Raw genomic sequence first — 22,377 nt, forward strand, 5'->3', positions numbered from 1 at the left:
GTTATGGAAGAATGTATGGTTTGAAATCTGTAAATCCAGAACCAAAATTCACTAGAATACGGGAAACTGCATCTAGGAATTTAACATTTTCCAGGGGGGGAGAGGGTACTGGACTTCCTACATAAATTGTATCAGGGCTTGTACCTGTTTGCCACCACAACAGAATCAGGGCTGTCAAGGTTGTTAAAATGGCAGCCCTCTGGTCTGCTAGGGAAACAAGTTAGTATCAACCTACATACTGTTTCAGGCTCGTAATAAAGGTATCAGCAATATGGTGTCCGGATGGATATTTGCAGCCTTTCCTCTCACTCAATTTATCTTTGCACCAGCGTTTGGGAAATTGGTAAGTGTTTTTCTCTATCCTTATATAGCTGTGTGAATATGTTACTTTTGTGAAGGGCTAAGGTTGATATAGCATTCTGATTGGGAAAAAGTATTCATTGTTGACATATTATAAGTTACTTTGCATATATACATTGTATAATATGATCATTTTCTGTGTATTTCATCATCAATTTCTGTGTATTTGATTTACTACATCATCAGTTTCTGTGTACTTTTCAGATTCCCATCGTTGGTCTAAAGTTTATGCATCTGTCCGGGACTTTTGTTGGTGGAGGTTGCACAATCTTGTTTGGGTAATAATCAGAATGATATAAAATCACAATGTACCTGAATTAGAGTGTACTTTTGAAATGATGACATCAGGTATTTTGTATCCAAATTAAGGATATGTACACAGAATTTATCATTCATAGAATTTCACCTATAAAATCACAGTCTCAAAACATCAAATGAAATATTTTGAATGGTACTTAAAAAAACATGAGAGTGATGGGCCTTTTTTTGGGAACAAATTTGCAGAAAATCAGATTGAAAAACACCAACCAAAATAGGAATTTTTGATCCCACGTGAACCCTCATTGGCTGCAATGAACAGAGGTCAAGGTCATCGGTAAAGATTAAATGTTTGAAGGTCAACACCAAATTTTCCATTTTTTGTGACGACCTTTATCTAAATATATTATACAAATGTAAAAATCAAACTGTTAAGAAATGAAACAAGGAATTGTCAGTGACAAGTCACAGGTCAAGGTCATTTTGTCAGAGGTCAAGGTCACTGTTTTTGATTTTAGCATGAAAAATAACTTTTTTGTTGGTCTTAAAAGTGATAAGCTGTACAGATAAGTCTACATTTCAAACCTAATTTTGAATCCTAGGATGATGGAGTACGTGGACGTAAATGATGGTACGGGAGTTTTCATCACCATGTGTTTTATACTCCGCTTCGTCCAGGCTCTTGGATGTTGTGCCAACCAAACCGCCAGCTTTTCTTTGTGTGCTCAAGAGTTCAGGGACACTGTGGGAACTATATTTGTAAGTTTGTAAGCCTCGTGTCTCATGATATGTTCAGTTTGGTTTGGTTTTGTGAGTTTAATTAATGATTAACCTCTTACAACTTTGTTTAGTTTATGAGATGATAAACCCAATGGAGCAAGAGATAAATTGCACATAAATGCTTCACGTCTACACACAATTTACTTCGTGCTCCATCGGTTTTATCATCTCATAAACTAAACAAATTAAGAGGTTAATCCTTATATTGACAATATTTTCTTTAAACTATAAAATCAACCAAATGGTCAGATACAATCATTTACCGTGTGTTATTCTTCATCAAACTTATACTGTTGTCATGTTTATCCCATCGTACCATTGCATTGACTGACAGCTTAATCTCGCCGCCTTTTTCCATTACGTGACAAAAAAAGTGTTCTTATATTTGAGTTATTCTATTTAGGCCAAATAGCGATAACACATTCAAAAAATTTAATCTACAAGAACAATGGCTACTTCTCCTAAGCTACTGGTGGGATTTGAATGAAACTTGGTAGATGTGTGTGATTTCTTTACTTACAGGGTATGGGTGAGGTGTTTGTGGGTCTGGGCTTCATGTGTGGACCAGCTATTGGAGGGGTCCTGTACGGGGTGAGTTGATATCATTTTAACATCAGTTGCTTCTTGTAATTAGTGCCCATACCATTTTATTATTGGTTTCAATAGAGTGTTTGTTAGGTTGACATAAAATATGAAATCTGGACCTGAAAGGTGTTTTATAGTTAAGAATCATGATGATTAAAGAACATCCATATTTCAAGTCGTGATACAGTGTAATTTTTAGCCAACAATCATCAGATGGTGGGATATTAAAATGGCCTTTCGTCTGTGGTTTGTCGTCCGTCCTTTCTTCCGTCGGTCCGTTCGTTAACAATAGATTTTTGTTATCGTCATTTCTCATGAAAGTTTTGAAGGGATATTTTTCAAATTTCCTATGTAGGTTCCCCGAGAGCCCTAGTTGTGCATATTGCATTTTTGGACCAATCAGTCAACAAGATGGTCGCCAGGCCGCTATCTTGGATCTTGGATTTTGATAGTTAAAGTTTGTTTCTGCTATTTCTCAGAAAGTGCTGAAGGGATCTTTCTCAAATTTCATATGTAGATCCCCCTAAAACTGTAGTTGTGCAAGTTGCATTTTGACACTGATCGACCAACAAGATGGCCAACAGGCCGCCATTTTGGATTTTGATAGTTAAAATTTATTACGGCTATTTCTCAGAAAGCACTGAAGGGATTGCTCTCAAATGTCATATTTAGGTTCCCCTAGGACATCAGTTGTGAATATATTGCATTTTGAGACTGATCGGCCAAACACGTTGGCCAACAAGCTACCATTTTGGATTTTGATAGTTGGAGTTTGTTAATGCTATTTCTCAGAAAGAAATAAAGGGAACTCTCTCAAATTTTATATGTAGGTTACCCTAGGATCTTAGTTGTGCACATTGCATTTGTAACTGATCGGTCTACAAGATGGCCGACCGGCCGCCATCTTGGATTTTGATAGTTACCGCTATATCTCAGAAATTACTGAAGGGATCTCTCTGAAATTCCATAGCTAGGTTCCCCTTGGGCCCTAGTTGTGCATAGTACATTTTGGGACTAATTGGTCAACAAAATGGCCAACTGGCTGCCATCTTGGATTTCATCGTTGAGGTTTGTTATAGCTGTTTCTCAGATTTTATATGTATTATATTTGAAAAAGTTTGAAAATTAGGGTAAAGATCCCTCTTTCCATTGTCATTCTTTGGTGGGCGCCAAGATCCCTCTGGGATCTTTTGTTCTAAAGCAGATGTCATGTGGAATAGAATATTTGACATTTAAGTCAGGTATGCAGATTATACAGATTTAATTTATATAAAGTAAGAAGTGTGCCAGAATACACAAGACTCCAGTTTAAACAAGGGTCGGTTTTGACAAGATATACTGTAATTCAGAAAAAAGTGTAATGAATCACTTATCTATGATGTTGAGGTTTATGAAGTAAACTATGTTAATGTATTTGACAGATCAGAGGGTTTGTGATCCAGAAGTAAACAATGTTTATGTATTTGACAGATCGGAGGTTTTGTGATCCAGAAGTAAACAGTGTTTATGTATTTGACAGATCGGAGGTTTTGTGATCCAGAAGTAAACAGTGTTTATGTATTTGACAGATCGGAGGTTTTGTGATCCAGAAGTAAACAGTGTTTATGTATTTGACAGATCGGAGGTTTTGTGATCCAGAAGTAAACAGTGTTTATGTATTTGACAGATCGGAGGTTTTGTGATCCAGAAGTAAACAGTGTTTATGTATTTGACAGATCGGAGGTTTTGTGATCCAGAAGTAAACAGTGTTTATGTATTTGACAGATCGAGGTTTGTGATCCAAAGTAAACAGTGTTTATGATTTGACAGATCAGAGGTTTTGTGATCCAGAAGTAAACAGTGTTTATGTATTTGACAGATCGGAGGTTTTGTGATCCAGAAGTAAACAGTGTTTATGTATTTGACAGATCAGAGGTTTTGTGATCCAGAAGTAAACAGTGTTTATGTATTTGACAGATCGGAGGGTTTGTGATCCAGAAGTAAACAGTGTTTATGTATTTGACAGATCAGAGGTTTTGTGATCCAGAAGTAAACAGTGTTTATGTATTTGACAGATCAGAGGTTTTGTGATCCAGAAGTAAACAGTGTTTATGTATTTGACAGATCGGAGGTTTTGTGATCCAGAAGTAAACAGTGTTTATGTATTTGACAGATCGGAGGTTTTGTGATCCAGAAGTAAACAGTGTTTATGTATTTGACAGATCGGAGGTTTTGTGATCCAGAAGTAAACAGTGTTTATGTATTTGACAGATCGGAGGTTTTGTGATCCAGAAGTAAACAGTGTTTATGTATTTGACAGATCGGAGGGTTTGTGATCCAGAAGTAAACAGTGTTTATGTATTTGACAGATCAGAGGTTTTGTGATCCAGAAGTAAACAGTGTTTATGTATTTGACAGATCAGAGGTTTTGTGATCCAGAAGTAAACAGTGTTTATGTATTTGACAGATCAGAGGTTTTGTGATCCAGAAGTAAACAGTGTTTATGTATTTGACAGATCAGAGGTTTTGTGATCCAGAAGTAAACAGTGTTTATGTATTTGACAGATCGGAGGGTTTGTGATCCAGAAGTAAACAGTGTTTATGTATTTGACAGATCGGAGGTTTTGTGATCCAGAAGTAAACAGTGTTTATGTATTTGACAGATCGGAGGTTTTGTGATCCAGAAGTAAACAGTGTTTATGTATTTGACAGATCAGAGGTTTTGTGATCCAGAAGTAAACAGTGTTTATGTATTTGACAGATCAGAGGTTTTGTGATCCAGAAGTAAACTAGTGTTTATGTATTTGACAGATCGGAGGTTTTGTGATCCAGAAGTAAACAGTGTTTTTATGTATTTGACAGATCGGAGGTTTTGTGATCCAGAAGTAAACAGTGTTTATGTATTTGACAGATCGGAGGTTTTGTGATCCAGAAGTAAACAGTGTTTATGTATTTGACAGATCAGAGGTTTTGTGATCCAGAAGTAAACAGTGTTTATGTATTTGACAGATCGGAGGTTTTGTGATCCAGAAGTAAACAGTGTTTATGTATTTGACAGATCAGAGGTTTTGTGATCCAGAAGTAAACAGTGTTTATGTATTTGACAGATCAGAGGTTTTGTGATCCAGAAGTAAACAATGTTTATGTATTTGACAGATCAGAGGTTTTGTGATCCAGAAGTAAACAGTGTTTATGTATTTGACAGATCAGAGGTTTTGTGATCCAGAAGTAAACAGTGTGTATGTATTTGACAGATCAGAGGGTTTGTGATCCAGAAGTAAACAGTGTTTATGTATTTGACAGATCAGAGGTTTTGTGATCCAGAAGTAAACAGTGTTTATGTATTTGACAGATCAGAGGTTTTGTGTGATCCAGAAGTAAACAGTGTTTATGTATTTGACAGATCAGAGGTTTTGTGATCCAGAAGTAAACAATGTTTTATGTATTTGACAGATCAGAGGTTTTGTGATCCAGAAGTAAACAGTGTTTATGTATTTGAACAGATCAGAGGTTTTGTGATCCAGAAGTAAACAGTGTTTATGTATTTTGACAGATCAGAGGGTTTGTGATCCAGAAGTAAACAGTGTTTATGTATTTGACAGATCGGAGGGTTTTTGTGATCCAGAAGTAAACAGTGTTTATGTATTTGACAGATCAGGAGGTTTTGTGATCCAGAAGTAAACAGTGTTTATGTATTTGACAGATCAGAGGTTTTGTGATCCAGAAGTAAACAGTGTTTATGTATTTGACAGATCAGAGGTTTTGTGATCCAGAAGTAAACAGTGTTTATGTATTTGACAGATCAGAGGTTTTGTGATCCAGAAGTAAACAGTGTTTTATGTATTTGACAGATCAGAGGTTTTGTGATCCAGAAGTAAACAGTGTTTATGTATTTGACAGATCAGAGGTTTGTGATCCAGAAGTAAACAGTGTTTATGTATTTGGACAGATCGGAGGGTTTGTGATCCAGAAGTAAACAGTGTTTATGTATTTGACAGATCGGAGGTTTTGTGATCCAGAAGTAAACAGTGTTTATGTATTTGACAGATCGAGAGGTTTTGTGATCCAGAAGTAAACAGTGTTTATGTATTTGACAGATCGGAGGGTTTTGTGATCCAGAAGTAAACAGTGTTTATGTATTTGACAGAATCGGAGGTTTTGTGATCCAGAAGTAAACAGTGTTTATGTATTTGACAGATCGGAGGTTTTGTGATCCAGAAGTAAACAGTGTTTTTATGTATTTGACAGATCGGAGGTTTTTGATCCAGAAGTAAACAGTGTTTATGATTTTGACAGATCAGAGGTTTTGTGATCCAGAAGTAAACAGTGTTTATGTATTTGACAGATCAGAGGTTTTGTGATCCAGAAGTAAACAGTGTTTATGTATTTGACAGATCGGAGGTTTTTGTGATCCAGAAGTAAACAGTGTTTATGTATTTGACAGATCAGAGGTTTTGTGATCCAGAAGTAAACAGTGTTTATGTATTTGACAGATCAGAGGTTTGTGATCCAGAAGTAAACAGTGTTTATGTATTTGACAGATCAGAGAGGTTTTGTGATCCAGAAGTAAACAGTGTTTATGTATTTGACAGATCAGAGGAGGTTTTGTGAGTCCAGAAGTAAACAGTGTTTATGTATTTGACAGATCGGAGGGTTTGTGATCCAGAAGTAAACAGTGTTTATGTATTTGATCAGATCAGACAGTCAGAGGTTTTGTGATCCAGAAGTAAACTCAGTGTTTATGTATTTGACAGATCGGAGGGTTTGTGATCCAGAAGTAAACAGTGTTTATGTATTTGACAGATCAGAGGTTTTGTGATCCAGAAGTAAACAGTGTTTATGTATTTGACAGATACAGATCAGAGGTTTTGTGATCCAGAAGTAAAACAGTGTTTATGTATTTGACAGATACAGGAGGTTTTGTGATCCAGAAGTAAACAGTGTTTATGTATTTGACAGATCTGAGGGTTTGTGATCCAGAAGTAAACAGTGTTTATGTATTTGACAGATCGAGAGGAGTTTGTGATCCAGAAGTAAACAGTGTTTATGTATTTGACAGATCGGAGGATTTTGTGATTTCATGAAGTAAACAGTGTTTATGTATTTGAAGATCGGGAGGTTTTGTGATCCAGAAGTAAACAGTGTTTATGTATTTGACAGATCGGAGGTTTTGTGATCCAGAAGTAAACAGTGTTTTTGTATTTGACAGAATCAGAGGTTTTGTGATCCAGAAGTAAACAGTGTGTTTATGTATTTGACAGAATCAGAGGGTTTGTGATCCAGAAGTAAACAGTGTTTATGTATTTGACAGATCAGAGGTTTTGTGATCCAGAAGTAAACAAGTGTTTAATGTATTTGACAGATCGGAGGTTTTGTGATCCAGAAGTAAACAGTGTTTTTGTATTTGTCAGATCGAAGTTTTTGATCCAGAAGTTTAAACAGTGTTTTATGTATTGACAGTCGGAGGTTTTGTGATCCAGAAGTAAACAGTGTTTATGTATTTGACAGATCGGAGGTTTTGTGATCCAGAAGTAAACAGTGTTTATGTATTTGACAGATCGGAGGTTTTGTGATCCAGAAGTAAACAGTGTTTATGTATTTGACAGATCGGAGGGTTTGTGATCCAGAAGTAAACAGTGTTTATGTATTTGACAGATCAGAGGTTTTGTGATCCAGAAGTAAACAGTGTTTATGTATTTGACAGATCGGAGGTTTTGTGATCCAGAAGTAAACAGTGTTTATGTATTTGACAGATCGGAGGTTTTGTGATCCAGAAGTAAACAGTGTTTATGTATTTGACAGATCGGAGGTTTTGTGATCCAGAAGTAAACAGTGTTTATGTATTTGACAGATCGGAGGGTTTGTGATCCAGAAGTAAACAGTGTTTATGTATTTGACAGATCGGAGGTTTTGTGATCCAGAAGTAAACAGTGTTTATGTATTTGACAGATCGGAGGTTTTGTGATCCAGAAGTAAACAGTGTTTATGTATTTGACAGATCGGAGGTTTTGTGATCCAGAAGTAAACAGTGTTTATGTATTTGACAGATCGGAGGTTTTGTGATCCAGAAGTAAACAGTGTTTATGTATTTGACAGATCAGAGGGTTTGTGATCCAGAAGTAAACAGTGTTTATGTATTTGACAGATCGGAGGTTTTGTGATCCAGAAGTAAACAATGTTTATGTATTTGACAGATCGGAGGGTTTGTGATCCAGAAGTAAACAGTGTTTATGTATTTGACAGATCGGAGGGTTTGTGATCCAGAAGTAAACAGTTTATGTATTTGACAGATCGGAGGTTTTGTGATCCAGAAGTAAACAGTGTTTATGTATTTGACAGATCGGAGGGTTTGTGATCCAGAAGTAAACAGTGTTTATGTATTTGACAGATCAGAGGTTTTTGTGATCCAGAAGTAAACAGTGTTTATGTATTTGGACAGATCGGAGGGTTTGTGATCCAGAAGTAAACAGTGTTTATGTATTTGACAGATCAGAGGTTTTGTGATCCAGAAGTAAACAGTGTTTATGTATTTGACAGATCGGAGGTTTTGTGATCCAGAAGTAAACAGTGTTTTATGTATTTGACAGATCGGAGGTTTTGTGATCCAGAAGTAAACAGTGTTTATGTATTTGACAGATCGGAGGGTTTTGTGATCCAGAAGTAAACAGTGTTTATGTATTTGACAGATCGGAGGTTTTGTGATCTGAAGAAGTAAACAGTGTTTATGTATTTGACAGAACGGAGGTTTTGCGTGATCCAGAAGTAAACATATGTTTATGTATATTTTGACAGATCGGAGGTTTTGTGATCCAGAAGTAAACAGTGTTTATGTATTTGACAGATCGGGAGGTTTTGTGATCCAGAAGTAAACAGTGTTTATGTATTTGACAGATAGTTTTGTGATCCAGAAGTAAAACAGTGTTTTTGTATTTGACAGATAGAGGTTTGTGATCCAGAAAGTAAACAGTGTTTATGTATTTGGACAGATCGGAGGTTTTGTGATCCAGAAGTAAACAGTGTTTATGTATTTGACAGATCGGAGGTTTTGTGATCCAGAAGTAAAACAGTGTTTATGTATTTGACAGATCGGAGGTTTTGTGATCCAGAAGTAAACAGTGTTTATGTATTTGACAGATCGGAGGTTTTTGTGTTAAACCGTTTATGTTTGACAGTGATTCCGGTGTGCATTCATTATCGGTATAAACCGTTCATGAAAGTGATATACATAATAAATATATATGCAATATAACACTGTAAAATAATAATAGTTTAAATCTACAGTTAATTTCTATAAAATATCCATTCTATATTTCCCCTCCTTTCCAAGTTCCATCCCCTAACTTCCCCTTGTGTCCCATAATCTGAAGTCCCAATTTCACATAGAGTTTGGAACACTTTGTGTTTCAGACATTTCTAATTATATACCCCGCCAGCAAAATGAAATTTATGTAGGGATCATTAGTGGAGTATTTGTTCCTTTTAAAAAAAATCTATCACATTTGGATAGAGAGTAGATATGTGGTTACTAACATTTAGATAGCTGAGGTGTAGATGTGACTGTAATTTGTGGTTTTATACTTTTAGTTGTTCCAGACCAGACACAGCAAACTGGAAATAAGATGTCTCTGTTTAAACTCTTCAAATCTTATAGCACTATTGTTAACTGTTTCACAATTGTGATAGCCGCTATGATATGGTCAATATTGGACCCCACTCTGGAGCCTCATTTAGAAGAGGTAAAGTATACTCTGTATCATTACTCATCATTTATAGTAAGGTCATACTGACTTCCCACCCTGGAGCCTCATTTAGAAGAGGTAAAGTATACTATGTATCATTATAGTATGGTCATACTACTGACTCCCCACTCTGGAGCCTCATTTAGAAGAGGTAAAGTATACTCTGTATCATTATAGACACAGTCATACTGACTCCCCACTCTGGAGCCTCATTTAGAAGAGGTAAAGTATACTCTGTATCATTATAGTATGGTCATACTGACTTCCCACCCTGGAGCCGCATTTAGAAGAGGTAAAATATACTATGTATCATTATAGTATGGTCATACTGACTCTCACTCTAGAGTCTCATTTTGAAGAGGTAAAGTATACTAATGTATCATTATAGTACGGTCATACTGACTCCCCACCCTGGAGCCTCATTTAGAAGAGGCAAAGTATTCTCTGTATCATTATAGTATGGTCATACTGACTCCTCACTCTAGAGTCTCATTTAGAAGAGGTAAAGTATACTATGTATCATTATATAGTATGGTCATACTGACTCCCCACCCTGGAGCCTCATTTAGAAGAGGTAAAGTATACTCTGTATCATTATAGTATGGTCATACTGACTCCCCACTCTGGAGCCTCATTTAGAAGAGGTAAAGTATACTCTGTATCATTATAGTACGGTCATACTGACTCCCCACTCTGGAGCCTCATTTAGAAGAGGTAAAGTATACTCTGTATCATTATAGTACGGTCATACTGACTCCCCACCCTGGAGCCTCATTTAGAAGAGGTAAAGTATACTCTGTATCATTATAGTATGGTCATACTGACTCCCCACCCTGGAGCCTCATTTAGAAGAGGTAAAGTATACTCTGTATCATTATAGTATGGTCATACTGACTCCCCACTCTGGAGCCTCATTTAGAAGAGGTAAAGTATACTCTGTATCATTATAGTATGGTCATACTGACTCCCCACTCTGGAGCCTCATTTAGAAGAGGTAAAGTATACTCTGTAAATTATTTATAGAGGTATATTTTTTCATTTATGCGGGCGGCGGGACTCAGAAAACAAATGCTACAGATAACATTTTATTTTTTTCTCACTTGAAGGACATGAAAATCAATGAAAACATGTGTAGAAAATGTAAATTCTTACTCAGTCTTTCAGAACAGCTTTTAAATATCTCAATCGTCATGATATCCAAAGAAACCCAGTTGAAAATACATAATCCTGGGAGGAAACATTCCGTTTTGAGCAAATGCTGACAACGGCAGCCATTTTTTTACCGGAAATGAAAGGTGCATACTAAAATTGGAGCCAATTTCCGGGTGCGTTTTCGAATGGAAATTTCGGGCAAGTTCGAATGGAAATTTGGGGTGCGTTCGATGCGGCGGTCTCGCTTTTAATTTTTAAGTTATGGCGCATAAAAACGTTGGTGGGGGGGGGGGGTAAATATCAATGCGGCGGGGCCTGAGAAACTAAGAATTAATTTTGTTTGGCCTAAGGTAAGCTCTGTATCATTATAGTACGGTCATACTGACTCCCCACTACGGAGCCTCATTAAGAAGAGGTAAGGTATAGCTCTGTATCATTATAGTACGGTCATACTGACTCCCCACTCTGGAGCCTCATTTAGAAGAGGTAAAGCATACTCTGTATCCTTATAGTGTGGTCATACTGACTCCCCACCTGGAGCCTCATTTAGAAAAAGTTAAGTATAACTCCGTATCCTTATAGTGCGGTCATACTGACTTCCCAAACCCTGGAGCCTCATTTAGAAAAAGTTAAAGTATACTCTGTATCATTATAGTACGGTCATACTGACTCCCCACTTTGGAGCCTCATTTAGAAGAGGTAAAGTATACTCTGTATCATTATACTAGGGTCACACTGACCCCTAACTCTAACTTAATAGTACGGTCATACTGATTCCCCAGTCTTTGGCCTCATTTATAATTCAGTTTCGACAAATAGAAGTCTTGATAACAGCACAACCCACAGAACACATCCTAAAGCATTACTTAAAAGGGATCTGTTTCATAGTACTGACTCCCCACTCTAGATCTAGAGCCTCACTTAGAAGAAATGAAATACAGTCTATGTAATTTTAGTATTGCCATACTGACTCTCCTCTCTAGAGCCTCATTCAAAAATATGCATTGTGAAGATTGTTGTTGAGGTTATCCTCAGATAAATGTATGATAATTAATTTTCTTTATTTCGGGCTTTCTGATTGGCCTATTCATTTTTTGCATTTTTTGTGAGAATCCGCTACGCAGATTCACACAGTTTGCAAACAAAATTTCTTTCATACCCGATGAATTTAAAAAATAGTAACTTCAATAGCTTAAATGAAATAAAATTTCTTTATTTAACAATATGAATATATTTTTGTTTGTTCCAGTTTAACCTGAGCTCAGAACTGATTGGGCTTCTGTTTTTACTAATGGCTGCTGTCTATGCGATTGCTTCACCATTTTGGGGGAGGATCTCAGACAAAATGGTCAGTACAATACAATCTGCTGGTCAGTATAAAGTTTATTCTCCTTACACTACTTTTCCCTGCAGTAGCCGGTAATTATACTTCCCCACAACAAAGTTTATGGGGGTCGGGTATACTGAATTCAGGTTGTCTATCTAGCACAACCATCAACGCGTACTTCTCTAAAACTACCATAGCATTTATCAAAACATGGTGGCAATAATCGTTATACAGTAGATATGTGTGTAATCTAATAATTACCTACACAAGGTACCTCTACCTTTTTTTCTAGAGTTTTGCCCCATCGTTACAAAATGATTAGAAAGATTTCTGCAGGATCAATATGATGACATTGTGTTTTACTCACTGTGAGAGTGGTTACATTTCAGGCTGACAGTCGACCAATCCTGGTGATCGGGTGTCTAATGTCATCAGGAGGGATGCTACTCCTGGGTCCATCAACTCTCCTCGGATTCCAGCAGGACGACAAGTATGTCATACTCTCACGCTCTGATTATTTTAAATATGTATTGTTGCAGTGATGTCTGGTTTAAACAAGTGAATTCTGCAGTACATATACAGGCCAGTACATTTATCATTTTGTTGTATTTTCCAGCATATTGTGGCTAAATGTCGTTAGTCTCGTCATTATTGGTATTGCTGACAGTGCAGCCATTATTCCAACCTTTGACCTTCTGTTCAAAATTGCAGAGTAAGTATTCTCCCTTGTATTATACCATTCTCAATTTCCATCCCCCCTCCCCCACTAGTTCCTATGGTCCTAACATCCTCATACACATTCCTCCACCTGCCAATGCCCTGTCCTGTTCATCGAGTGAAAAGTAATTAAATAAAATAGAAGTATCCAAACATTGATGCATTTATTGAATCTCTCCATTTTCAAAGAGAGGGGTTTTGATGCATCTTGTGAATCTCTCCATTTTCTGAGAGAGGGGGATGCAGCTTCTGAATCTTTCCATTTTCAGAGAGAGGGATTTTGATGCATCTTGTGAATCTCTCCATTTTCTGAGAGAGGGATTTTGATGCATCTTATGAATCTTTCCATTTTCAAAGAGAGGGGTTTTGATGCATCTTGTGAATCTCTCCATTTTCAGAGAGAGGGGTTTTGATGCAGCTTCTGAATCTTTCCATTTTCAGAGAGAGGGTTTTGATGCATCTTGTGAATCTCTCCATTTTCAGAGAGAGGGGTTTTGATGCATCTTGTGAATCTCTCCATTTTCAGAGAGAGGGGTTTTGATGCATCTTGTGAATCTCTCCATTTTCAGAGAGAGGGGTTTTGATGCATCTTGTGAATCTCTCCATTTTCAGAGAGAGGGGTTTTGATGCATTTTATGACTGTCTCCATTTTCAGAGAGAGAGAGGTTTTGATGTATCTTGTGAATCCATCCATTTTCAGAGAGAGGGTTTTGATGCATCTTGTGAATCTCTCCATTTTCAGAGAGAAGGGTTTTGATGCATCTTGTGAATCTTTCCATTTTCAAGAGAGAGGGGTTTTGATGCATCTTGTGAATCCCTCCATTTTTAGAGAGAGGGGTTTTTGATGCATCTTGTGAATCCCTCCATTTTCTGAGAGAGAGGGGTGCATCTTATGAATCTTTCCATTTTCAGAGAGAGGGGTTTTTGATGCATCTTATGAATCTCAAGATTTTCAGAGAGAGGGATTTTGATGCATCTTGTGAATCTCTCCATTTTCAGAGAGAGGGGTTTTGATGCATCTTATGAATCTCAAGATTTTCAGAGAGAGAGGTTTTGATGTATCTTGTGAATCCATCCATTTTCAGAGAGAGGGTTTTGATGTATTTTGTGAATCTCTCCATTTTCAGAGAGATGGGTTTTGATGCATCTTGTGAATCTCTCCATTTTCAGAGAGAGGGGTTTTGATGCATCTTGTGAATCTCTCCATTTTCAGAGAGAGGGGTTTTGATGCATCTTGTGAATCTCTCCATTCTCAGAGAGAGGGGTTTTGATGCATTTTATGACTGTCTCCATTTTCAGAGAGAGAGGGGTTTTGATGCATCTTGTGAATCTCTCCATTTTCAGAGAGAGGGGTTTTGATGCATCTTGTGAATCTCTCCATTTTCAGAGAGAGGGGTTTTGATGCATCTTGTGAATCTCTCCATTTACAGAGAGAGGGGTTTTGATGCATCTTGTGAATCTCTCCATTTTCAGAGACAGGAGTTTTGATGCGTTTTATGATTTTCTCCATTTTCAGAGACAGGGGCTTTGAGAACAACATCAATACTTTTGGTATCATATCAGGAGTGTGGGCGTCCATGTATGCCTTGGGGTGAGTGGAGTTGCAGAATTATATATTTTATCATATAATAATAACACAGTCATAATTGCATGTTTACAGTTTATGACTAAATATAAAACAAAAACTGAGATTTATACACTGCCTTATTAGAGTAAACATTGCCTCCCTCTATAATTATAACACCCTCTGTACAGTCCTATCATACAACATCCAGTCTCAGTTGTTATATCACTTCATTACAGAAATGTTATCTTTCATTTCTGCAGGAAATGTAAGTCTTTCATCAAATAAATCTTTAAAAAGGAAACACTTGGTAGATATTACTTTTGAATTGTCTAACTCTGTTAAATTAGGTATACACTATCTTCTCTCCTCAGGACAAACAAAATATTGTTGAAATGTAACAAGTCTGATCATCCAATGTTCTTCAATTTATCTGTGTATAAACTTCAGATTGTTGATATTGACAGAGACTTCCTAGGACCAGCTGTAGGTGGATTTCTCTTGGATGAAATCGGCTTCCAGTCTATGACAACATATATAGCCTTTCTTACAGTAGCTACGGTGAGTTACCATAGCAGGAGCAATTACAGTCAGTAACAATAGCCACAGTAGTGACAGTCAGTAGCCATAGCAACAGTAGTTACGGTCAGTAGCTATAGCAACAGTAGTTACGGTCAGTAACTATAGCAACAGTAGTGACAGTCAGTAGCCATAGCAACAGTAGTTACGGTCAGTAGCTATAGCAACAGTAGTTACGGTCAGTAACTATAGCAACAGTAGTTACAGTCAGAAACCATATCAACAGTAGTTTCTTATAGTAGCCATAGCAACAGTAGATTTAGTAACTATAGCAATAGTAGTTACATTTACTAACCATAGCAACAATAGTTACAGTCAGTAGCAAAATAAATAGCCGTCAGTAACCATAGGAACAGTAGTTACATACATTACGTAACCATAGGAACAGTAGTTACATTTAGTTACCATAACAATAGTAGTTACAGTCCGTAGCAATAGAAATAGCAGTAACAGTCAGTAACAATAACAGCTGTAGTTCTATTTAGTAACCATAGCAACAGTTTTTACAGTCAACAGAAGTTACAGTCAGTATCAATAGAAATAACATTTACACTCAGTAACAATAGCAAAAGCAGTTACAGTCAGTAACCATAGCAACAGTAATTACAGTCAGAAACAATAACAACAGCAGTTACATTCAGAAACCTCAGCAACAGTAGTTACTCCCAGTAACCAAAGTAACAGTAGCTAAGTCAGTAACCATAGAAACAGTCGTTACACTCACTAACCATAGCAACAGTACTTTCTTTCATTAACCATACTAACCATAGCAACAGTACTTTCTTTCACTAACCATAGCAACAGTACTTTCTTTCACTAACCATAGCAACAGTACTTTCTTTCACTAACCATAGCAACAGTACTTTCTTTCACTAACCATAGCAACAGCAGTTACAACCAATAATCATAGTGACAGTACATGTATTTACAATCAGTTACTATAGTAACAGTAGTTACAGTCAGTTTACCACAGTTACAATTGTTACTTTCACTAACCATAGCAACAGTAGTTACACTCAGTAACCATAACAACAGTAGTTACAGTCAGTAACCATAGTAACAGTAGTTACACTCAGTAACCATAGTAACAGTAGTTACACTCAGTAACCATAGTAACAGTAGTTACACTCAGTAACCATAGTAACAGTAGTTACACTCAGTAACCATAGTAACAGTAATTACAATGAAAAAGTCCACAATTTTTCTGTTGTAGGCTGCCTTCCTGTTTATAAATATACTCGTCGACTGTGCTTGTAAATCCAGAAAATCGGCCAAGAAGGGATCTGCTGAGGAAACTTCACCCCTTCTCAGCCAGAAACAGGATACAGACAGATATACAGAGAACTCTGATTTTCTCAACACTTACCCTCCCCAACAATTGGCTACAGAACAGGTGTGACAGAGGAGTCGTGTGGAGACTGTGATACATGTATCGTACTCGAATTATTATGATCACTGTGCAGCACTTGTGATATTTGTTGAGACGTTGTGACATTAATAGAGTGGTTTTGACTTTATTACATTAGATTAGTAACCACACTCTATGAGTGTAGATAAGACTTTTGAGAGGTTGTGGGGCAGATGTGACATCATGGCCCAGTTTCATGAACATTCCTTAAATTTAAGGAATCCCTTAACTTAAAATTTTCCTTAAGAAAGCATTACAGATTTTAAGGAAGGCTCTTTAACTTAAGGGTTTTCCTTAACTTTTGTAATGCTTTTCTATGGGGAAAGTTAAGTTAAGGGATTCCTCAAAGTTAAGGAATGAAACTGGGCCCAGTGGGGTGGTTGAGTGGTGGTGACAGTAACAAAGTGAGGGTTGTGAAGACAACCACTGAGACTGAGGAGAGGTTGTGTCACTCAGGAAATGATGGTTACAGATATTATGTGATAGATACTTTTGTGGTTAATCTTTAATTATTAGCCCAACATCATCAAATAGATGGCTATTCAAATAGCATTTCGTCCATCTTTCCGTAATCGGTTCTTGTTACCGCTGTTTCTCAGAAAGTACAGGAGGGACCTTTTTCAAATTTCATTGTAATATGAAAACAACTGTATGGACAACAAAATTGCGGAAATGTAGCCCTCTTAGATTTTGATAGTAGGAGTTCGTTACTACCTTTTATTAAAAAGCGCTGAATTCTCTGAAATTCCACATGTAGGTTTCTCTTTATTCTTTGTCAATATGCATTTTGTAAATGAAAGGAAACAATCCATAAGCAGCCATCATGGATTTTGTCACTTTTTTCAGAAAGTTCTGATGAGGTCTAGCTTCCACCAATTAGACTTATCGCACCTCGGACAGAAATGTCCCCAAATGATTGGCGGAGAGCCGTCACGTGGTGACCCCCTAACACTTTATAGGGGGTCAGTAAATTTTATTATGGCGGCTGCCGCCCTCGCTTCAAAATTTTAACACATTCTCTTCAACTAAAATATACCATTTCTTTACCGTAAAAAACATATTTTACTTATTATTTTTATGTTAAAATCATTTAAAATCGTTTTAATACTTCAAATTAAATGAAATGCATTTTTTTAAATACGAGTTGCTTCCCCTACCCCAGTTTGAAAGTTGATGACGCGGTGAAAGTCAAACGTAAGAATTCAAGCATTTTCTTGACTTCGACCATAAACATATGGAGGGGTTCGTATCTTTAGATCTCACTCTACAGTACAACTTATTTATCGGCATTACTTTAAGTGATTATCTCAGCGAGAATGCATAGATGATCATGAGTCTGCGCTATAAATGTTGGATGGATGTTTGTGTCACTTTTGTTTGTGATGCTTTCAATATACAACCAGTCTGATGTTGCATTGAGGTAGGCCTATTGTGCACTAGGAATTTTGGATTATTGTTGATTTATGAATAACTCAGTATTGTTCTTCAGGTTCCTTATACAGTTATTTGCAGATTCCAGAAAGAAAATACGTACATGTTAAATAAATACGTAGGCCTACTGTAGGCCAAATATTTAAAAGCGGCGATTGTTGTATACTTCGCCAGCATGGCTCAGGTTTGATATCGGATTCTTGAGAAAATAAATAGGAAACAAAGATCTAATGAAACAAATAAATGGTCCTCGATGCGATAAATTCGTTATATAATCAGTTACTGACCCCCTATAAAGGCATAGAGGGTCAGTAAGAAGTATAGGAGGCTCGGGCTACGCCCTCGCCCCCTATAAATCTTACTGACCCTCTATGCCTTTATAGGGGGTCAGTAACTGACTATATAACTAATATTGTCAATCATTGATCATGCTTTGGTGGCACCAAGTTCTATCTGTGATCTCTTGTTTGGAGTTGTATAAACTTGTGGAAGGACACAGGGAAAATTCAATTCAGGCTTCAATATGGGAGAAATAAATCTTAAAGATGCTCCACTGCCGACAGAACATAACTGATATTTATCATTTGAACAATAATTGTGTTAAATCGTGTATATATATGGCTAATTAACACAAAAAATAATATAAAATATAATTTATTTCACCTTTAGTACATGCACATCCTGTACTTCTTTCCATATAGGATAAAGTGGTACGGACATTTTTCGGGATGCAGTTAATTATTTTTCAAACTTTTCAATGGTGGTAATGGTGTAAATTAGGTAACTTTTGCAACTGAAGAAAAAATACTAAATCGTCGTCTTCTGTTTTTGATAGTGAAAAAATACCATTTGTCAGTGGTGGAGCATCTTTAATGTCGGCATTACAATAGTAAGAGGTTAAAAAAGCTTATGAGGTGCTTATTTGAATTTAAATACTTACTCTATTGAGCAAGTCATTTGATTACCAGTATTGACAATATTTACAAGCATTTTAGTTCTTATTGTGCAGTGTTATCATGGATTTTTTATGTATACAGTACTCATTATTTTACTCAGATTATAAAATATTAGTGCAACCTTTTGTATGTTTACTTAAAAATACTGAAGTGTTCATTTACAAGTAATTTTTAAGGAGTATACACACTCGTATTATTAGATATTAATTGTTGGCAGTGCTGCTATTACCTCCCCTTTATTACCTCCCCTGTGGTAATTTTGTCTATAAAATCATCATTGTAACCTTGTCTGAAGGCATATTACCATGTTGGTTATCTTATCTTTATCTTTACGATCTAATAGCGCACAGCATCTTTTTATTGCTGTATTCATGCTGCATTTTCATGCTATAATCATACTGCATTTATGCTGTAACAATGCTGAAAGTTCATAAGGGTATATATGGTGTGTATAAAGATATTCATATATCAGAGGTTTCATTTAAGGTAAAGTGTACTACCAGAAAAACAATGTGAATAAACACAAAAAATAAATGGTATTTGACTAAGGGTACCCTCTGACCATACAAAAAATAAAAAACGTATCTCACCATGCTATTTTGAAAGTTATTTTTAATTAAAAATTTGAAAACGGAAATTTGGAAAAGAATCTGTAAAAAATGGTAGGATATTTCTGGATAAAATCTATAAAATCTATGCGAGTAAATAATTATTGTTGAACAAAGAGCATTTAACAGTGCATTTACAAGCAGTTTTGTGCAAAAAACAATCATTTGGTCTAAAACAAATGCTTAATTCAAAAAAATTGGAACAGGGCAAAATTAGTTTGCCGCCAGCCGGGCTCAAACCCGTGACACCTGACTTACTTGTCTGCCGCTCTACCGACTTAGCTAAAGGGATATTCCTCTAGCGCAAAGTTAGAAGACGATTGTATCACTATTTACAATTAAAACCTGCTACTTTTATTTCAAGGGAGGTTACTCTAAATATTAAAAGTAGCCGTGAGATTGGAACTTATGTTTGCCTGAAGTGTAACTACATAACTCGGGCATTGGTACACTTTACCTTAAACTCAAACCTATAAAAGTTAAATCTTATAACAATTGAAACAATAACATCGAAAACATCCAAACTTGATGGAAGGATTATTTTAGTTATGCTTTTTGTCTTGCTATGAGATATTACCTTTACTGTGAGGAGTTAAAATGTCAGTTAAGTGTTGAAATCTAATTTTGGCATTCCATTAATTTTGATAAAATGATTACAGTCAAACACTGTTATAACGAACCTCTAGGGACCAATGAAATTACTTAGTTATAAGTACAGTTTCATGTGTATATACAGTGAAACCTGTTTGATCTGACACCATGGAGAGATATTCTTGGTCATATTAGACAGGATGTCAGAAAAGTCAGGTATTGTTACTGTAGGATGATATGAAATCAGGTGTCAGAATATACAGGTAAAAATGTACTGTAAAGAACATTGGTGGAGAACTGCTATTTGTTACATGTATCACCATTAATTTGTTGTAACCAGGTTTTACTATACCAGTTCCATTATACATTGTATTCTGAATATTTTTGTCAGAATAACTATTGATTGCTTACTATTACCCTGCTACCTGTCAAAATTGAACCTTGTCTTACAATGAACTATATATAAATATATATACATGTATGTCTATTATGGATTAATTTTTTACTTTCTTAATTATATTAATAAAAACATTTACAATCCGAAAACCTGTCTATACCAGCTAATTGGCATCCTGTTTAGACAGGTTTCACTGCATTGGGTAGCAACAAAATATTTGTACAGGTATTAATTTTATTTTTTGCTACTTTCCTTTTTTTCATCTTCTTTCTGATGAGTTATAATTTATGATTATAAATTGTTTAATTATGATCTGTTGATTTTATAAGCAATACCATCAGTCTTTCATTGCATTATGAGTAGATGTACAGTCGAACCTGCCCTAGCGACCACCTCTGTATAAAGACCACCTCTGTAGAAAGACCAAAGGGCCTAGTTTCATTAACATTTCTTAACTTTAAGAAACTCTTTGACTTATAATTTTCTATAGGAAAGCATAACAGAAAAAATCTTAGGTTTTCCTTAACTTCTGTAATGCATTCACTCCTATGGTTAATAAAAGGAATGTTCATGAAAACTGGACTCTTTTCCTCAGGGTCCTAAATGGTCAATTTTAAAACAATTTGCCCTGGGTACAAAGACCCACATGGCTATAAACACTGATAGAATCTTACATGGGCCTGTCAAGTGGACGCAGATATCTCAACCCAAGTTTAAGATTTTGGATGGTCAACCTGAGGCATATCAGTCAAGGGATGATAGCCAAAATCTATCAATCGGGCTTAGATATTCCTGTTTATTTTTCTTCCCTATTTAGTTGAAAAATGACTTAATTTCAGTTGTTTTACAGACATTCCTCGTTTTAACATCACAGAAATGTTAATATGATTGATGTCATCGATAGTGCACTCAGGGGTTACGGTTTTGATGAGGTCGTGTAATGTGTAATGTAATTGTCTAGAGCAAAGGAGCTGCCTTGCACCTCCTTGTGCAAGATATTTCCCTAGCAGCCGTGACAGCCCAGATATCCCTGTGAAGTTCGAGAGAACATTTTTCTTGGTCTTTATAGAGAGATTTCCAAAGGTTGGCGGCCAAAATCTTTGAAGAGGGTCGAGATATCCTTGCTCATTAATTTGACAGACCCATGTTTGATAATATTTTCCCATAATATTTTAAAGAAAAATAGAGAAAAAATTATGGTATAGTCTCCGAATGTATCGATGACGTCATTGTCAAGCGCATGTGAACTGTCTTTTCCCTACCCAGGTGGTAAAAGACAGAGTTATCTTTTCCTTGCAACAAAGGGATAACCCTGTGAAGTATGGGAGAAATCCCTGTGAAGTATGGGAGAACATTATTTTTGGCCCATTGCATGGTCTTTTAGACAGGTTTGACTGTATATCATTATATTTATAGCCTCTCCATTAATACATTTGAAAATAATGCTCACAATATGCTGCATGGGCTTAATTTTAGTCCAATCTTGAAGTGAGCGGAACAATGGTTATTTACTGAAAAGTTAATCTGGACCAACAGCCAGAGTTACTTCCCTTTATTTGACTTCCTTGGTACTGATCGAGTCCATCAAAGGGAAGTAACTCTAAATAATAGATCAGAATGGTTTAAAAGATGTTACTATTTTTAGATGATTTTATTTGATCTTTTTGTCCTTCCGTCCGTCCGTCTTTTAACAATTATTGTTATCGCTATTTCTCAGAAAGTACTGAAGAGATCTGCCTCAAATTTCATATGTAGGTCGCCCTAGGGCCCTAGTTGTGCATACTGCATTTTGGAATCAATGGGTCAACAAGATGGCCGCCAGGCAGCCATCTTGGATTTTGATAGTTGAAGTTTGTAATTGCTATTTCTTAGAAAGTACAGAAATGATCTGTCTCAAATTTCATATGTAGGTTGCCGTAGGGCCCTAGTTGTGCATATTGCATTTT

General features: G+C 36.3%; 1 protein-coding gene across 1 annotated transcript in view; it reads left to right on the forward strand.

The window, feature by feature from the left end:
• The window catches only part of LOC138308731 (uncharacterized), a 37,125-nt gene extending 19,423 nt beyond the window's left edge, over positions 1 to 17,702 (forward strand). The window contains exons 4-30 of the mRNA XM_069249757.1: positions 248 to 343; positions 565 to 638; positions 1,221 to 1,377; positions 1,921 to 1,989; positions 3,940 to 3,962; positions 4,283 to 4,290; positions 4,479 to 4,535; positions 5,168 to 5,224; positions 5,516 to 5,639; positions 5,863 to 5,934; positions 6,110 to 6,133; positions 6,456 to 6,569; positions 6,871 to 6,895; positions 7,172 to 7,232; positions 7,520 to 7,576; positions 7,765 to 7,821; positions 8,010 to 8,066; positions 8,302 to 8,374; positions 8,700 to 8,724; positions 8,900 to 8,921; positions 9,514 to 9,698; positions 12,103 to 12,201; positions 12,570 to 12,670; positions 12,797 to 12,892; positions 14,414 to 14,488; positions 14,929 to 15,022; positions 16,254 to 17,702. Coding sequence (XP_069105858.1) covers positions 248 to 343; positions 565 to 638; positions 1,221 to 1,377; positions 1,921 to 1,989; positions 3,940 to 3,962; positions 4,283 to 4,290; positions 4,479 to 4,535; positions 5,168 to 5,224; positions 5,516 to 5,639; positions 5,863 to 5,934; positions 6,110 to 6,133; positions 6,456 to 6,569; positions 6,871 to 6,895; positions 7,172 to 7,232; positions 7,520 to 7,576; positions 7,765 to 7,821; positions 8,010 to 8,066; positions 8,302 to 8,374; positions 8,700 to 8,724; positions 8,900 to 8,921; positions 9,514 to 9,698; positions 12,103 to 12,201; positions 12,570 to 12,670; positions 12,797 to 12,892; positions 14,414 to 14,488; positions 14,929 to 15,022; positions 16,254 to 16,439 — 2,088 coding nt within the window. The 3' untranslated portion in view covers positions 16,440 to 17,702. The remainder of the gene's footprint in view (positions 1 to 247; positions 344 to 564; positions 639 to 1,220; positions 1,378 to 1,920; positions 1,990 to 3,939; positions 3,963 to 4,282; positions 4,291 to 4,478; positions 4,536 to 5,167; positions 5,225 to 5,515; positions 5,640 to 5,862; positions 5,935 to 6,109; positions 6,134 to 6,455; positions 6,570 to 6,870; positions 6,896 to 7,171; positions 7,233 to 7,519; positions 7,577 to 7,764; positions 7,822 to 8,009; positions 8,067 to 8,301; positions 8,375 to 8,699; positions 8,725 to 8,899; positions 8,922 to 9,513; positions 9,699 to 12,102; positions 12,202 to 12,569; positions 12,671 to 12,796; positions 12,893 to 14,413; positions 14,489 to 14,928; positions 15,023 to 16,253) is intronic.
• Positions 17,703 to 22,377: the final 4,675 nt, after the last annotated feature.

Source organism: Argopecten irradians, chromosome 15, assembly GCF_041381155.1.
Source record: "Argopecten irradians isolate NY chromosome 15, Ai_NY, whole genome shotgun sequence".
Lineage (NCBI taxonomy): Eukaryota > Metazoa > Mollusca > Bivalvia > Pectinida > Pectinidae > Argopecten > Argopecten irradians.